We start from the raw sequence: 18,163 nt of genomic DNA, 5'->3' as shown, positions 1-18,163 counted from the left end.
CCCCGCGCCGGTCCCGCGTCGACGCGGTTCCAGTTCCGGGAAACCTTAAGTTCCCCGCCCGGCTTCCGGGCCCGGACCCGGAAGCGGGGCGGAACTCCGGGATTCCCCGCTCGGGCCGGGCCCCTCAGGGTCCTGGCCCCCTCACAATATTATTTGAGCATCTGGTGCTTTAAATTTTGTAAAGAGCCTGGAGTAACAGATGGGCAATAAATTAAAATTACTTCAGAATGCAAGAAGAGATACAAAATAGACAGCAAACAGAAAGAAAACCCTCTCCAAGATACTTGAACACCTCTGACCCCGCTATTCATTGCACAAGAAACTAGGTTCCTCTGAAATGACCTTTGAGTTCATAATCAGAGGAATTCAAAGGGCTAATTTTGACAAGAGAGAAAAGGAGAAGTAGTCTAATGTTTCAAGAAAGCACCTGGCAAGCAGGCAAAGAAAAGGAGGACAAATAATAAGTTGATGTGAGAACAGCTCAAAAGATTAATAAACATAACAAAGGTTGAAACCTTCAAAGAAGACTAGCTTATTCAACTGATAGCTAAAGTATAAACCAGTGTGCCAACATATATTTATTTTCTTTTTATTAGAGATCTGATCCAAAGGATATTCAGGACACAAAAATACTGTATTTTTTTTTTTTAAAGGGGGGGTGTTGTTAGAAAGAAGCTGCCAATGCACCAAGAAGTCTCAGAAGTACCTTTCCCAAAAGCAATTAGAAATAAACTGACTTTAGGAAATGGAGACTGCCAAAGCCACTGTCTAAGGTACGTGTGCTTCAGCAATTCAGAACTTAACTTTTATGGGTTCCCATGCAGTCTTTTGCCAAAAGCAAAGACCAACAATCAGAAACCCAGTAAGACAAGCATCTTTGGGGTCTCCTACTTTACTTATAACAAGAATGAGCGAATCTTTAATAAGCATAACCTGGAACATATAGTAAGCATTCAACAGAAATAAATATGCAATTAAAAAAATATTAAACAATGAGACAGAATACAACTTCAGCACGTGCCCTTTCATTTCAACAATAAGGATTACAAAGTGATAGGATTTACAACATTTATTACTAGAAGATATGAAATATGTTGTGATAAAGCCATTTAAGAACTGAAGAAAGTATATTTTCATCACAGTTATTTTAAAACATGATTTTTTTTAGTACCTACATGACATAAAATTAACACAGAACGGTAATGTAACTTACCTTAAGTTAATTAAAAAGTTGTTCAGAACCGGGAAATACCTGTATAATTTTTTTTGTAAATATCACAAACCGCTTCATGTATACTAAGGATAAGTTGAATCTACTTTGGTTCTTAAGAAGGACATCTAAGATATGCAAGCTAGCATGCACATAGGTCTCATGTGCCATTTCTGGAGTGGTATAGACCATTTGGCAAAATAAATTATACCGTTCTACAGAAACTGCTTCTGTGTCACTGCATCTAATCAATGTCCACACTAATGTGCCTGAATAGAAGCTTTTGAATGTGACAGATCTATTAAGCCTGGTAAATACAGACTCCTAGCTGTACAACCAGGCGTGTACCCTAAACATCCAGGTGAGGAATGGATGGAGCGCAGGTCCCATACCAAAGAAAAAGGGACACCAAAAACCCCTCATTTTAAAGAAATATACTACAGGCATTAGATGGATAGGTAGGAGGCGGCAGCCTACACAGGGATTCTGACAGAAGATTATTTCTGAGGAAACAAAATTCCATCTTACCCTATGATGAAAAAGAAGATATTGAAGCTACTGTTTTTAGAATACTGGCTTTCTACATAGTGTTCTGTTCTTTGTTTGTACATGGCATATCATGACTAATGTATAAAACATACAGTTTTTCACCACACCCTTTAAAATAACTCTTGGCCTTTGCAAACTGCCACATGAGTTGCCTAAAAGTAACTTACAGCTACTTTTCAGAAGCTGTGCATTTCAAGACTAGGACACTGACAACATATATTCAACTTACCAAATAGGTTCCCATTTCTTTTTCCATATTGATTTGCTCAAGTAATGAAAGGTCAGAATCCATTTTTAAGGCGCACATCCTTTTCTTTACCTTCTTATTATGTCTCTTTTGGAGCCAGTAAGGAAATAGGGCTTCTGCAAATTGATTGAGGAACTGTGATGTTATTAGCAGAGTGGCCAAGCTCTAAAGAAAATGAAATAAAACAATATTTATTTAACAAAAAGGTGATGTACTTATAATCATTAAATAACTTGTGCACTGAGATAACACTGTCAATGGCTATTATGAGACAATCAAGTCTCAAGCCAGGCTAGTGGTCTTGCAATATCACAGTACAACAGATGGATCCAATTTTCAGTTTCTGCTATGGGTTAGTAGAAACTAATTAAAATTAGATGCCTAAAGACTTCTTAGGGATCTGGGTCTAAGTGCTGTGGAGATTTTAGAGATTTTAGGCTTACTCCAACGTGAGAGAAGTCCGTTGCTAATATGCACCAAGACTAGTAACTAAGGGCTCCTATACAAGAGCACAGAGCCTACTCCAATGCACTGGAAATTCAGTGTGGCGGAGCAGACTCGATTAGCTGTGTCTGCTGGAGCTCAGAAACTGACATGCTCCATCAGCCTTCTGTGTCATGTGTATCAGCATCCCAGCACATCTCCATGCTGAAAAAATGGCAGCAGGGGCACTTTGAAATAAAACACATACAAGGAAATTTATTTCAAAGCATTCCACCACCATTTTTTCAGTGAGGGGACACGCAGGGATGTTGATTCACATGATGCATGGACACTTTTAATTAGCACTGCTCCCTACTTAATGCGTCTGGTGTTGTGTCCCACAGCAGGTGGCAAAATGCCCACAGAAACAAGACTAGACAGTGTTTCACAGTCTCAAAAGCAAGCCAAATTAATCCCTTTTCATACACAAAAAGAGTTTGTGAAAAATAAAGAGGGAAATAAAGGAAACTTTGTAGATCACAAACTAAAACCACACCCCCAAATCACAGACAATCTAAAGCAATGTAATACATAAGATAACATTTCATTTTTAATTTCAAACATCAAAATAAGTTTTATGATTTTTGATCTATAGGAAAACCACTGAAAAATGGCTGCTTTTGTTTGATGCTTTGTTTCCCTTTTTATCATTTAGCTTTACATTAAAATCAAGTCTGCCAGAGGTCTCCTCAGAAGGCCAGAGAACTAGAAGTGAAATTTTCAACATTAACGAAGAGAAGACCATTGAGTTGCTTTAAAGAAGGATGTTTCCTTCCTATTACTTTCCCATACATTTGAGTTAAACAAAAGTAAAAAGTAATTTTTAAAATACAACTAAAAATGATTCCCCTCTTTCACTCCTTGTTGAATTCTTGTGATAGACATAATCCTGCTGTTCTTTAAATCAACAGAAACTCTCAGGAAGAAAGCAAAGAAAACTTGACTTTCTAATCTAAAAAATCAGAAAAATGCAATCTTTTACCTTTTTCATTTACAAGTCAACTTGTTTGAAAACATCCATACATTTTATTCATGCTTTGCTCATACTTCTGTGATTTTGCAAATATATTAGAGGCACTAATATATGGCCATAACAGGATTGGTATGATAACATTAACATGAGGATAAGGATGTGCTGTATATTTAGCTTACAATATTTCTGCTTCAAAAAACTTTGTACTACTTAGATATCTTACTATTCCCAGAACTCACCTGTCGCAGAAGTTTCATATCAAAAAGGACAAAAGCAATGTAGAAGAGGGAGGCAAAGCAGTTTAAGAAGTTGAACTGCAAATAAATAAATAAATAATATTATTACACAGGAAGTTCACTGTATAAGAACAAATGGATTATATGATCAGTATGTAGCATCCCAGGGTAGATCCAGAAGGGATGCCACTGCACCACCCCTTTGGCTGTATGGTACCTGTTCAGTGAGTTCTCCGAGCTCACTGGCTTTTCTGCATGATTCTGGAACCCAAGGGGTGAATGTTGCCACTGCTCACCCCTTTCCACTTCCCCCAGGTTTCAGGGCTGTACCAATGCGGCAGCTCTGGTCAGCAGCTACATTGACAAGCTGAAGACAAGCAGAGAACTCGCTGTGTGCGCACCATACAGCAGAAGGGGTACTTGGCCACTCTCCTCCTCAATTCACCTCCTGGATCTATCCATGGTAGCACCTGATTTAATAGTTAATCAAATTAAATTAAACAGTTGTTGTCCAGGTGAAAACTATGCATTAAAAATATTTTTATCTGTATAACTCAGCTTAGATTTTCTAATCTACTTTTCAACAATCATGTGATTTTTTTTTTGCACTTTTCTCACCATGGGCAATGAACTTAGACCGTTTGTATTTTAGGCACCTTTGAAAATCCCAAGCCAGTTATACACCTAACTTCTCAAAGTTCCAAGCAAAATTGGTACTATACAAATAGAATAAAACAGGTATTTTTTGTTCCATAGTGTCTATGTTGCAATCAGAGGCATGACTGCTATTCATGAAACCAAACATGAGTTGGCTTCAAACCAGCTAGATCAATCACTGAAATATTTACCATTTTTTGGATGAGGTCCCTTTTTCCACAGTTATGTTTCTACAAGTACCTAAGCTAGCTCTGCAAATACATCCTTTACAGCAAAAGTGTACTTAACACAAAGGTACAAAAAATCAAAAGGAGAGCTGGAGGGAAAAGAAAAGAAAGAGTAATCAGACTTATAAAGCTAGCTTTGTCCCTTGTTCAGGGAAGCATTGCTATTGAAAAAAACCACTTATGAACAAGAATATTGCTTTCCTAAAGTGGAGCATAGTTATGTTACAAATATAAAATATAAACAGGGATATATACAATAAATATTAAAAATTCCTATAGCTATATAGCTAGCTTTAAACCACTGGCAATTTCCCATAGGCAACGTATTCAAAAATAGATCTTGGAAAGATATTTGAAGCAGGACAAATTTTGGTCTTTTAAAAAAACCCCTTAGTTTAAATAAAATGTATGTCTCAATGTTGGAAATAATTTATAAATGTGATTCTGCTGGATTATTTACTGCAGGATGGACATATGGATACAAGATATACGCTGTTTGGATGCAAGGTTCATTCTACGAGTTTGATAAATACTCTCCATATTTAAAATGGGATAGATCACTGTAACCAGACGGCTAGCATGTGTAAAGTGTGATCAATATATGTATTTAGCAACCCACTGAAATGAAAGAAGTCTTCACCTAAATACATGGATTGTGTGCACTTTGGTAAGTATGATAAATGTTCTGCATATTTTTTACAAACAGATATTCATATCTTACACATTATATACACGTATCTTTATATTTATGTGATTGGCAATATGTTACACACAAAAATAATATGTGCATGTTCTATAGGAATAGAATTCCCCCTTTTCCTGAAACCTTGCTAGCATTGCTCATTGATGGCAAGTAGGATTAATTTTTTGGTTCATGACTACCTGGACAATCCACTAAGAGTTGTATCTAGGTATCACAAATAAACATCACACCTAAATACAACTCTCAGCAGACTGCCCAGCTGATCATAAGCCTATTCACTATCAATGATCAATGCGGCAAGGTTTTGGAAAAGTGGCAGTTCTATTCATTCCACCTCAGCTTCAATCCCTCCTCTGCATTTGTTAATACAAATCTATCATTACCTTTGTCATCTGCGAATTCTGCAAGTTAGGAGAATAAACTTGTCTGAAGGCTCCATAAACCCATACAGGGAAATAATATTCACTATTTAGCTTATTTTGCAAATAACGTGCCATAAAATATTATGTAATCATGCACAGAAACAAAATTTATCTATGTAAATCTGGTTATGAACAATTAGGCAGTCAATGGTTTTGGAAAGCATCTCTTTCATTTACAAATCAGCACATGTTTTCTGAGGTCTCCCATGTTTTAATTTCCAGTGATTTTTATTTTCTAACAAGATAACAGGAGACGTTCTGCAAACAGAATCCAATGTTCTATTGCCCGTGTCGCACCAAGAGCACCTACCCTCTACTGCTGCATAAAGTACCATTACAAGAGCAAGCTCAATAAAAAAAAAAGTACTGTACTTTGGGAGTGACTTACTAGAAACATACAGAAAGAACTCCTATAAATTAGCAAAATCCAGTTACTAAAAATAAATAAATGAATAAAAACCCCTCTAATGCATACCACATAAGCCTATAATTAACATTTATAATTCAGTTAGGAAAGTGAAAAATCCATTTATTTTAAACAATTTTAAATATTAGTTGGTGACTCATGGAAAAACATTTCATTAAGGAAATGTTTGTTTGCAATATGGTTCTCCTTTTTTAATCACTGGAGGTATAAAATTGAACTTGTTTACACATTTTTCTGTTCCTGATGATTATAAAATTATAATAAGCTGCAATGGCATTCACTTGAAGATGGGATTACAACAAAGTGGAGGATGATGACCTCAAGAAGAATAAGCAGCAGGAACAGAAAAGCTGTTTAGTAATAAAAGGAATTTAAAAATTATATTTTCAAAATAAGATTTGGGATACCTCAATTTTTGGGTGTCCAACTTGAACATATTAACCAGGCATGCTTTTCAGAAGACGCTCAATTGTCTCTGAAAACAAAAAGGACTCTATTTTAAATTAATATATAAAAACAATATGGCTAAATGGATTTATTTCTGATTTTGATACGCAAATCCTTCTGGGCTGAAATCAGGTATGGAATGTGCCAATTTAAAGGAAACTTTTAGAAAAATGTTTGAAAGACAGCAAAGCTATGGCTGACAGCTAAGGTGTAGTCTTGGATCTGGAGCTTAATATTGTAACAGCTGTATTAGACAGAGCGCTTTTTGAAATAATGCTTTCCAATTTTTTTCAAAAAGCAGACATTAATGAATACATTTGGAAATACTGTATTAGAGTTAAGTTATTTTCAAAAGGAATACAGTAGCGTAAGTTACAAAAAATTAGCCAAAATTGACCACAGTCCTATACTAAAGATCTTATATTTATGATTCTAATTATGTAGTGTTATTTCCTTCTAATTCATGCTGTACTAGGAGATAGACGTAAAAAAGCACGCAAACATCTATATGCAACTTACTGTGAGTTGCACAGTAAACAGTTCAGCACATGCTACAACAGCCTGAACCTGCAAACACTTATACACATGCATAACTGTTCTGTGTTTGTTCATGTGAATATGGTAATGTATGTTCAACCAATTGTACAATTTGGATCTAAGAACCAAGTACTATATCTGGGAATATTAATAGACAAGTGAAAGTGAAGACAAAAGTTTCTGGTAAGTAAATTGAAAATGTAATCTTTTAAAAACCATGACAGCTTCCAGTTAAGAAAGTATCCCTTGAAGAAAAATGAAAACAAACAATACATCTGGAATCCTGAAAGTAAGAATTTCTACCTGACACAGTTTCTCAATATCAGTTAGCCACTGAGGAAAGGAACTTCAAAAGACACAACATACTCTGTCTTTATTAGAAAATGAAAACTGCTTACATTAAATATACTTACCGCAAGGACTTTCAGAATTAAATGATTCTGATGAGAGGATTCCAATCTGTGATTCTCTGAAATATTAAGATAATGATTAACCGAAAAGCAGTACAAACCAAATACGTTAGATACAATTTATGCCACTGCAAAAGTAAACAAGAAACAACTCCCCAGTTGAGAGGGAAATATTTAAACAATGTCCAAGGGGAAAAAGTATGAACTGTGCTGTTACTGCCTCAATGGTTAACTTATCCTCACAATTAATCTCATCGGTAACACTAAAAAAACCAATGGCTAGAAAACATCAGTATTGTTTAGAAAAAGGGTATTTGCATCTAAAACATTTGTCTTTGTAGAAGAACAATTTTATAATCATATATAGTAGGAAAATGTTATTAAATACTGGGGTTCTGATTCTACTCCCATTGAAATCAAATGGAAAAATACTTGATGTGGGAAGTAAAGCAAATTGAACCAAACAACACTGAATCCGATTTATACCCCACGAAAGTCCATGAACAGACCTCCTATGGATTCCCATGGACTTTGGATCAGGCCCTATGACTAGAAAGGACCTAGTCAAATGTACACTTGGAGTGGCTTCAGAAGAGGTCGCAATATGATGCTCAGGAGTACACAGTAGCTGTTATGGTGCAACCTTCATGGGCGCATGATCCTATAGAAATACAAAGCTATAAACAGACACAGTATATCTCCTGAGACAAAGCCTTTTGTCCTTGAATTCTACAATGTTCACATCCATTTTCCACATTAAATAACTGTAAAACACGTTGGATAAAATGTGCTAACACTTTTTCCTCGGGACAATGCTCTGTACGTCTGTAAGCTGATCAAGGCTCATTTACCTTAATTGTGGTTCATTCCAGGGACAAGTCTGTCAGGTTGTGCCCTCTTCAGCATCATGTACTGGCAGAAAAGCAGCAAAGCAACTTGAAAGGGCTGTGTGTGTAAACAGCTGTTTTGATCCAAGTCAAAACCCAGGACACTCAGTCCACAGTCAAATACAGCCCAAAGAAGCTAACTCACCCCAAATGTAACCCTGGATGAAACAGGGCTAAAGTTGGAAAAGCAATACTGATGTTTTATAGCCAGTGTTATATATACTACATATATAGGGTTATAGGTTCATTAACAACAGTGTAACAACTGCTGAACCCCGAGGAACAGCTGACCATCCTCTTCTGAAGCTGCTCCAAAGTCCATGCTTTCTCTCCCTACCCTAACAATACTAAAAGTACAAACCATATCTGTCATTGCATATTAGTACTTTAAGTGATTCAGGCTTTAGGATTCTGATACTGCTTAACCTCTCATGAGTCCCTGGCAGCTGGTGGAGGAAGTTTTTTGGTTTTGAGGGTTTTTTGTTTGTTTTGGGGGAGGGGGGGTTAAACTATTTTATCAATGCAAATTTTCAGTATCTTCAACCTCACAGTTCCTATTTAAGCAACAATTAAGATCACAAGGGTGATATTTGCAAATCCTTACTTTTCAAAATAGAACTTCACTTTCAAATAAAAAGACTGGTCATATATGAATCATCTGAAGGCTTAAGGAAATCAGAAGTGAAAATGTTTGTTTTCTAAATGACAGACTCAGGAGTAGTTTTAATTATGAGACATAAAATGAATTTTCCTTATCAAAAGATGACTCAACTCCAATATTTTTAGAGTTTGTGAGGGCTTAGGTAGTTGGAAGAATTTCTTTAGGGAACAGAGGGAAGGGGGAGATTTTTATATGGCTTGTAATGTTCTTGATGTTTAGGGATATGTAGGGAATACTTGTTATTTTAAGTTTTGTAATGATTTTTTGTATTGTACTTATACGTTTAGATTATGGCAAGGATCCCCAAAGCCCAGCACATTTTTCTGTGTATTTATTTAAACCCACAAAAATAAATACACTATGAATTACATACACCTGGAGTACAAGTGAAGGGTCAGGTACCTATATAATGTAATAATAAATGTGCACATGGTGTTTTAAATGCTGTAAAATGAATCCCTAATGGGAAGAAAAGATGTTTTGCTGAAAACAACAGAATCTGAGTCTTGAAACAAAAGGCAGGGTGCACTTCTATGCTACATACAGACAAAAAGCTCGAGCCTGTATCAATTCAATCTCTGCAGGTTAATCTAACCTGCAGAGATTGAACTGGCAAGCAAGTGAATAGACATTCACTTTTTATTCCAGAAATGCAAGCACATGCCTCTGGTGGTTCAGGTCAGAAGCCAGGGGGTGCTAGAGCAAGCCCTTGGCTGCAGGAAAATTGAGCTGGGGAGGCAGGCTTAGGCCCTGAAAGACTGAGTATGATTGAGGAGGGGTTTAAACCTCCATACTGGCCTGCATGGTCCCCAGTTGGGGTGTGCCTGGAAGGGGAGGGGGAAGGGGAAAGCAGCCCCTGCCAGGCATTTCCCACGCTCCCCTCCTGCCACTCATGCGGCAGAGCGCATGGCCAGCCCTGGCAGCGGCCTCAGGTGAAAGGGGAGACAGAGAGGGTTTCAATTCCCCCTTCCCTCCCCTGTCCCACCAGCACAGACCACAGCTGGGGCCTTCCTGGCCAAGGCAGAGCAGCCCATATCAGGGTCCCCTCGCCTTGCTGCTGCAGTAGCAGGGGCCTGGCCAGAAACTGCCCTGGCATGGGCCCGAGGCAAAGCAGGCAGAAAAGGGGATTTGTTCCCCACTCCCTCTCCTCTCCCACCAGAGGACTCTAGCCAGCAGGGTTTGCCTGGCTAGAGCAGAGCAGCCCGTCAAGCATTCCGCCCCACCTCAACACTGGGGCAGCAGGGGGCATGGCAAGCCCCAGCAGCTGCCTCAAACAAAAAGGGGACAGAGGCGGGTTTAATTCCTCATGCCCTGTCCCGCCAGGACAGCCCCGAGTCAGGGTCTGCCTGGCCAGGATACAGAAGCCCCTGTTCAGGGTCACTCCCCTGCCACTGCTCCTGCAGCAGGGGTGGGTGCATGGCTAGATACCAGCCGGAATGGCCCCCTGAGGCAAAGGGGGAAGGGAGGGATTTTATTCCCCCCTCTACCCCTTTTCCCCTCAGAGGACTACAGCCAGGGTCTGCCAGTCCCTGGCTGCCACCTCCGCCACTTGTACCCTGCCAGGCAGACCCCAACTAGGGTTCCCCAAGGGAAGAAAAGAGGGAGGGGGGAAATAAACCCCATCCCTGCCCCCTTCACCTCAGGGGACCATGCCAAACTGGTGTCTGATCACACCTCTGCCCCTGGACTGGTGGGGGGACTGCTTTGGAGGCAGGGGCAGAGTGGGCAGAGCTGCTGCAGCCTGCACAGGGCATACAGCAGCAGCAGAGCTTGAAGGGATGGCTACAGGGGCTCAGCTGAATTTTGGGGTTGCCTTAATCCCCCAAGCCCCCCTAGCACCACTGCCATTTGTCCCACGCAGGCTGCAGCAGCTCTGCACACCCTGCTTCCACCCCACCCCAGAAGAGGCTTGCACTCCCCAGGACACCATAATAGGGGCTGCTGTCCCATCAAGGTACCCCCCTCCTCACCAGTCCATAAGCTGGGGCAGGGACATGGCCAGACGCTGGCTGGCATGCCCCTGAGCTGAAGGGGGCAGGGAAGGGGGTTATTCCTCCCTCCCTCCCCCTCTACCCACAGAGAATCCCAGCTGGGGTCCATTTGGCCAGGGGCCAACGGCAGAGGTGCAGCCCCCCCAGGAGGAGAGTGGATGGATGGAAGAATAAACCTCCTTACTGCCCCCTTCACCTCAGGGGGGCATGCTGGCCAGTGTCTGGCCATGCCCCCACCCCTGCCTCAGTGAGGGGGAGGCCCTGACATGGACTACTCCACCCTAGCCAGGCAGATCCTGGCACGCCAGTGGGACAGGGAAGGGTGGGGGTGGGGATTAAACACTCCTCTGTCCCCCATTAGTTTGAGGCTGCTGCCAGGGCTGGCCACACACCCCTGCTTCTCAAGTGGGGCGAAATGCCTGACAGGGCTGCTGCACCCCTGCCTGACAGACCCCAGATGAGGTCTGTGCTGGTGGGACAGGGGAGAGAGGGGAGAATAAACCCCTTCCCTGCCCACTTCACCTTGGGGGGGGTGGCGTCTGCCCACCCCTGCTCTCTCTAAAAAGCAGAGGAGCGTGGCCAGCCCTGATCTGCTGGAGTAGACAGCACAGCCCAGCCCAGGGCTGCAGAGCATGCTGAGATGTCGGGGGACTCTGATTTAACTTAAACCAGGAAGGGGTCTAGGACAGAAGTTCCATAAACCGGTTTGACCTCAATCAGTTAAGTCTGATGCTACATTCATCCAGGTTTATCTCAAACTGGTTTTGGCCATTTTGAAACTGGTTTATGTCCACTGAAATTCTGTGCTGTTACAAGTTTAAACCAGTTTCTGATCACTTAAACCAGTTTATGTGCAACTTCTGTCCCTAGCCTTAAGGGCTTTATCTTACAGATGGCCAAAACTTTGGAACTGCTTAATACTAAGTTTACCATAAGATAAATAAGCAAGCATGAGAAAAATCTTTCTAGGAGACTGACCAGATTGATCCCTTTGGAAGAAATTCGGAATGTATTAGGTGTATTCTATCATTGTACAAAAGATATTTATTTTTTTAATACATTTTGGCAGTGCAGTAACTGTCAAATAAATTCTGAAGGAAGATGCATGTAATCCAGACTGTGAAACAGCAAAGAAAGAAATATTCTTCTTCTGTACCACCTATCATCATTAAGTATACTTTTTAATATCATATGCACTGAAGTTTACCTGTTTAACATTATCCTGCAATACTGCAAAGAGTTAAGAAATGAAAAAACAGCAAAGATAAGTAGGAGGCCAAGAGAACAACAATACTCCTTGAATAAACAATGGAGGAACCTATTTATTAGGAATGCCCCAACTAGACTAGTAAAGTTGGTTTTCCCACATGCGCACCCAAGCGCCAGCCAAAAGAATGCTACAATTTAAAAAAATGTTACTCCGGGGGGCACGGAAACGTGGATGGCTGACTAATGCCAACATCAAGCATGGAAGACACTTAAGAGCAGGCAGTTGCAAAGCACTCTAATCCAGAGTTGGAGGTAAGGAGGATGAACAGAAATCATGAAAACTTGTAAGTCAAGGTTAATGTTTAGGTAAGGGAGAACATATGCATGTACACTAATTATTTTTACCCTTTACTATGCTTTTTCTGTACCTTTAGTCACATGATAAATGCTGCTTCTTTTTTTTAAGAAGATTTTTGTCTGTAATTTTCAATGGGAAATAATGCAGCCAAGTTTTGATTATGCAAAAGTAGTTGATTTGGAAGAGGAAACCAAAGCTGCAGCTAGCAAGGAAAATCTTTCAGATCTGGCCAACTCAGACTTCCTAATTAACTCAATTATCTTAACAATATCTTGGAATTAGACCAATCTGAAAAAAAACCTTCAGCTAAATATTGATGGCCTCTCAGCAACTAAACACTGCATTCTCTCAGCCCTGCCCTCTAAACAACATGTTGACTCCCATTTTCCCAGCTTGTCATCTGGCCATCTAGGAAGGAGGCTCTGGCCGGGAAGGCTCCCGGTGACCTCGGGGCATTGTTCCTTGGTGTCCTTCCCAAGCTTCTCTGGGCAGAGTACCGCTGGCCAGCTCTCCAAGTTTGCGAGCCGGTGGGTGCTGTCTGGGGTGTTTTGCTCCGTGTCCCCGTGGAGCACTTGTTTTGGCTCTGTGACCCTGCACGTGCACGCCCTGTTTTCTCTTTTGTTGTCCCCCGTAATTTACTGGTGTTTTTAAGGCACTGGTTGCCCGACCCAGTGGCGGCCCCAGAATGCGGTTTTTAGGCTTTTAACCATTTAACCGTGAAACCCACCAAGCACCGGATGCCAAGAAGACTCCTTTGACACCTTCTTTTACTCAGTTGATGTTTTTATGATATCGGTCGCCCAATGCAGCAGCAGTCGGCTTTTACTTCATCCTCCATTGAGGACGTCACATCTGGACTTTCTCTGGGCTCCCACAAGGGGCCCAGAGGACTTCAAGCAACACTGCCTGCCATCCAGAGGTGGCCCATAGTTCCTAGCAGTCCAAAACCGCGATGCCTGCAGACGTCAAATATTCCCATTCTGCCAGCTGCCTTAACGTCAAGTGGCCTTATGATCTACTTTCTCAACAGCAAGCTATGACACTTATACTAATACAGAACCACTCCCATCTAATTCAGACCCCTGATATATTGTAAGGGTCAATAATTTCACAGCAGCAAATGTCCACTCCAGCAGCAACCTGGTCCACTCCAAATATTTCTCCTACGTTTTCACACCCTGCCATCAATAGTGGAAATGTTATGAGCTATCACATCACTTATGATAGGAGGAAAAGCAGAGAGAGATCAGTTAAGACATCTTGGTATGACCTAAGGTGTAAAATCAAGTTCTGATCAACACTTCTACCTCAGACCAACCCACTTAAATCCAGCTCTAAGTGGTATTCAGACTGGCAAGTCAAAGGAGGCCAGATGTGATGCCTGCCACATCATTGCACTGTATACACTTGGTACAGAAACTCAAGTGGCTTAACCATGCTAGCCTGAAGCCCCACTTAAGCCAATCCAAGCATTTTAACATTACCTGGGGTTACAGAAGATCAGATAAACTGAAACTGCTCTCTGAACTGGTTTTCACTTTATAATTTTCATATTATCTGGGACCCAAAACAGCAAGTATTTTTCATTTATCCAGATGAGATGCTTCTCAGAGTAAACACCATCTGATCCTTATTGAACTACTATGAACACAAACAACAACCCTCCTGGACTCAACAGGGAAAAAAACTGGCTCACACTTGCACTATTCACAAACTACGGTATATCTTTTGTATCCTCTCCAATGCAGACATTTGCATGCAAAGCCATTTATCAAACTGCCACCAAGGCAATTCTAAGAAGCAGTTATAAAACTAAGACCCCATACCTAGATAAAAAATATGCAGAACTCCTCAAATACTACAAACAGTTATCACAACTGATCAATCCAAGTATCACAACACATCTTTTAGAAGCTGGATTCTGTCGAAAAAGGAAAGTAGGAACAGGCCATTGAAAAACTGAACTCACAAAGATACATCTAAGAAGCATAAGAACAGATCAGAAAATTTAGCAGCTGTTAGTACCAGACCATTCCTGCATTTCTCCAAACAAATGAATGCCAAACTGATAAGAGAAAAGAGGACAAAAAATATTGGAAGGAGCAAAGACGACATGGCAGCAAACCAAATACTACATACCTGAAAACAAAAACAACTTCCAGCCTTTCAATGCAAAGGAAATATAAAGGGAAACTGAAACAGTTAAATCTATGGACTTGACAACAAATCTGCAAATTCTTAAAGAACCTGGGAAAAATTAGCAGAAACTGCCTAGCCACCTATTTAATCATTCAGATGAATAAAACACCTACAATCTGACACAGCAATCATAACCTGGCTAAAACATAACAAGCAGATTTGAACCCAAAACCACATAGTACTTGTGGTTAAGTGCTGGTGCTCTACATCTATCTATACTGAGGATGACTTCTTCCCAGCATCACTGCCAAGCATTTACGTGGAAATCACGTCTGACAGTACAGGACCAGGACATCAGTCATCTAAAAGAAGTCCTGAATACTTATGACAAAGATGGCTCAATACTGCACAAGATAAGGACTTAAAGTGAAGTGCCACAGTTTCCATCTATGCCACACACACAAATGTCAACAAAAACCTCAGCATCTATCTGAATAGTCACAGAAAAAACCATGACTCAAAGCTTTCCTGGGCATTATATCAGAGTATGCCTTAAATCTCAATGAACATATCACCAAAACTTCACTGAAAACAAGGACAGGAAACAATCTGATCAGCCAACAAGCTGGTTCAAACTAAGGAGTCAGTTCACAGACATTTAGGGTATGGACAAATGTTCCCAAAAAACGGAGATTAAGTTGTTGCTCCACATAAGCAGCTGATACACTGAAAAAGTTAATTATACAGGAGCAAAACCACTCCAACATTATCCCTGCTTCATCCAAGGATAAAACTGAGGCAATTTAGCTCTAGGTTTGCTTTGAACTATTCTGCAAAATATCAGTCCTCAGCGTGGTTCAAATCTCTTCACACAGGACTATCAGACATTAATGAAGATATGCATATAACATGAAGTTAATGAAGGCATGCATATAACATGCACCCCAAGAAGGAGGGATCTACATCATCCCTCCGGATAACAGGCGACAAGTGGTCTTCCAGTATCTGTTCTGTAAAGTAGAAGACAGGCCATGTGTGTCCTTAATCCACTGAACTAACACCTGACTTCAAGGTAATTTCATTGAACAATGCTTCTCTAAGGTATCTTCAAGCACAGTTAATACCAATCTAGCAGACCAGTGCCTTGGTTCTGACCTTCCACATCCGTTTAATTACTTTACTTCAGATGTGCAGTGATCAGATATACTGCAAAGGACTATGGAGCAGGGTGATCATGACATTTCCTTTTGCTGTTGCCAGTGATTCTATCAACCAGATAGGGTTGCAAAGACTTAACAGTCAACCTGGCCCAGAAGTCTCTGTAGCTGAAGCTGTAGCCCGATGATCCATATATCACAGCTTGGTATTTGCATCTACAAGTATGGTCATCCCAAGCAACTGAACTGTGGCCCTAATACTGAGTTCAGCATTAGCAGCTACTCTTCAGCTAGTCAATACAGAAGCCTCTGACTATTGTTCTAAGTCAGTATACTGTTCTCAACCTTTTTAGACTCAAGGCACCCTCAGAAAGTGTCTGCTCATTTTCTGACTACAGAAAAACAACAGACAGTTCTTCTGTTGCAAATAATTCAGAAAGACTACAACAGGTCAGAATGGCATTATGGATTCCTATTTGAAACATCTGAATTTATCTTTTGTATCATGTGTAAGTGTTCGCTAATACTGTGTGGCACCTCATGGCACTCAGAAGATCTCGCCTTACCCCAGTTGAGAATTCTCATTTTTCCCCGGTTGAGAATCCCCATTTTTAAGCCCCCTACACACCCTTCACTGTTTCTTGACTCTGTTGTCTGACCCTAACTGTGGTCTTGGGGTCCCATCTTCATCTTGTCTACTGACTTAAGTAGCAAACATAGCTCTCGGACTTCTACTCCTAGCCTTGGCATGCCTCCTCCTAGCTCTGGACAAACTTCTCTCTAGCCCCCTTGTACCCTTTCATGTACCAGTTAAGATACATTTCACATACTTGCAAGCTGCACTCATCAGCAAGGATTGTTTAGCTCCCTTAAACTTGAATTTGAACTTCACTCAGCTAGCTAACTAAATGGTTTGGACCAGTGGTTCTCAACTTTTAAAAAAAAAAAAAAAAAAAAAAAAAAAAAAGATTCAAGGAACTGCTCATCTTTTGTGAATTGCGTGGCTCCCCATTTCAAAAATCAAATTTATTTATTGTAGTGTTCATCTGCCTGAAGAGGGGCTGGAAAAGAGAAGGAGCAGCCGGAAGGCAAGAGTCTGCACTACAGTGAGTTGCAGGGAGGATGTGGAGTGGCTGGAAGGGAAAAGCCTGCACTTATTTCCTTACTGGAGAATGCACATATCTCCTGGCAACACCCTTCAACAGCTGTCATAGCATCCTGATTTGGACATTTAAGCTGCTTGTAGACGTTTTTGAAAAAAAAACCCAAAACAAAACCCAAAACCCTGTGCTTTATCAGAAGAAGCAGTGCATTTGTTTAACCTGGCTCTGCAGCATCTGTATAGATCAGGCACTTCAGCAGGGCTTTTTGGTGATTTAGCTAAAGCCGATTCATTCAGCTATTGTGCAAAAAAAAAGTGCAAAAAAAACCCCCACTAAGGCACTCGATCTATACAGACATTGGGCGAGCCACACGCAACTAACATGCTGCTTCTTCCAGTAAAGTACAGGGTTTTATTGTTTGCTTGTTTTTTTAATGTCTGCAAGCAGCCTTAGACTAATATACTCAATCATCTATTTAAATGTAATCGCAACATATCAAATTGTGAGCAAAGCTGCCTGAATGAAAAGTGCTTAATGGTTTCACACTGCTGGGCTAGTTGTGTCAACACAGTTGAGAAACATGGAAAAAAAACACTTGGGGTGACTGGACAGCAGGGTTTCACTCTAAAAGAAATGCAGGAAGCCAAGCCTGTCATCTAAGGAACACATAGGCCAGTTAGTCTTACCTCGATCCTAGGCAAGCTGTTCAAGAAAATTATGCCGGCACACATCCATGAGGGGCCAGCAGGGCACTGCATGCTTAGGGGCAACCAACACGGGTTCATCAGCGGCAGGTCCTGTCAGATCAACCTGGTGGCCTTCTATGATCAGATTACCAGATCATTAGATGCGGGGGTAGCAGTGGACATAGTCCTTCTGGACTTCCGGAAGGCATTCGACACTGTCTCTCACCCCATTCTCATTAAGAAACTGGGGGACCGTGGTGTCGACGCCCACACAGTTAATTGGGTCGCCAACTAGCTGGAGGGCCGTGCCCAGAGGGTGGTAGTGGACGGGTCCTTCTCAACCTGGAAGGACGTGGGCAGTGGGGTTCCGCAGGGCTCGGTCCTCGGGCCCGTACTGTTCAACATCTTCAAATCTGCTGATGACACTAAGATGTGGAGGGATGT

The 18,163-nt window shown here is 41.0% G+C and overlaps 1 protein-coding gene across 2 annotated transcripts in view; it reads right to left on the bottom strand.

The window, feature by feature from the left end:
• The window catches only part of ANO10 (anoctamin 10), a 235,483-nt gene that overhangs the window by 194,473 nt on the left and 22,847 nt on the right, over positions 1-18,163 (bottom strand). For both annotated transcript variants that reach the window (XM_019536505.1, XM_019536511.1), the window contains exons 8-10: positions 7,532-7,587; positions 3,702-3,776; positions 1,989-2,171 (exon numbers count right to left, since the gene is read on the bottom strand). In XM_019536505.1, coding sequence (XP_019392050.1) covers positions 1,989-2,171; positions 3,702-3,776; positions 7,532-7,587 — 314 coding nt within the window. The remainder of the gene's footprint in view (positions 1-1,988; positions 2,172-3,701; positions 3,777-7,531; positions 7,588-18,163) is intronic.

This window comes from Crocodylus porosus, unplaced genomic scaffold (assembly GCF_001723895.1).
Source record: "Crocodylus porosus isolate Cpor-Errol unplaced genomic scaffold, CroPor_comp1, whole genome shotgun sequence".
NCBI classification, from domain to species: domain Eukaryota; kingdom Metazoa; phylum Chordata; order Crocodylia; family Crocodylidae; genus Crocodylus; species Crocodylus porosus.
Note: the sequence above shows the minus strand (reverse complement) of the source record. Positions and strands in the feature narration are given on the sequence as shown.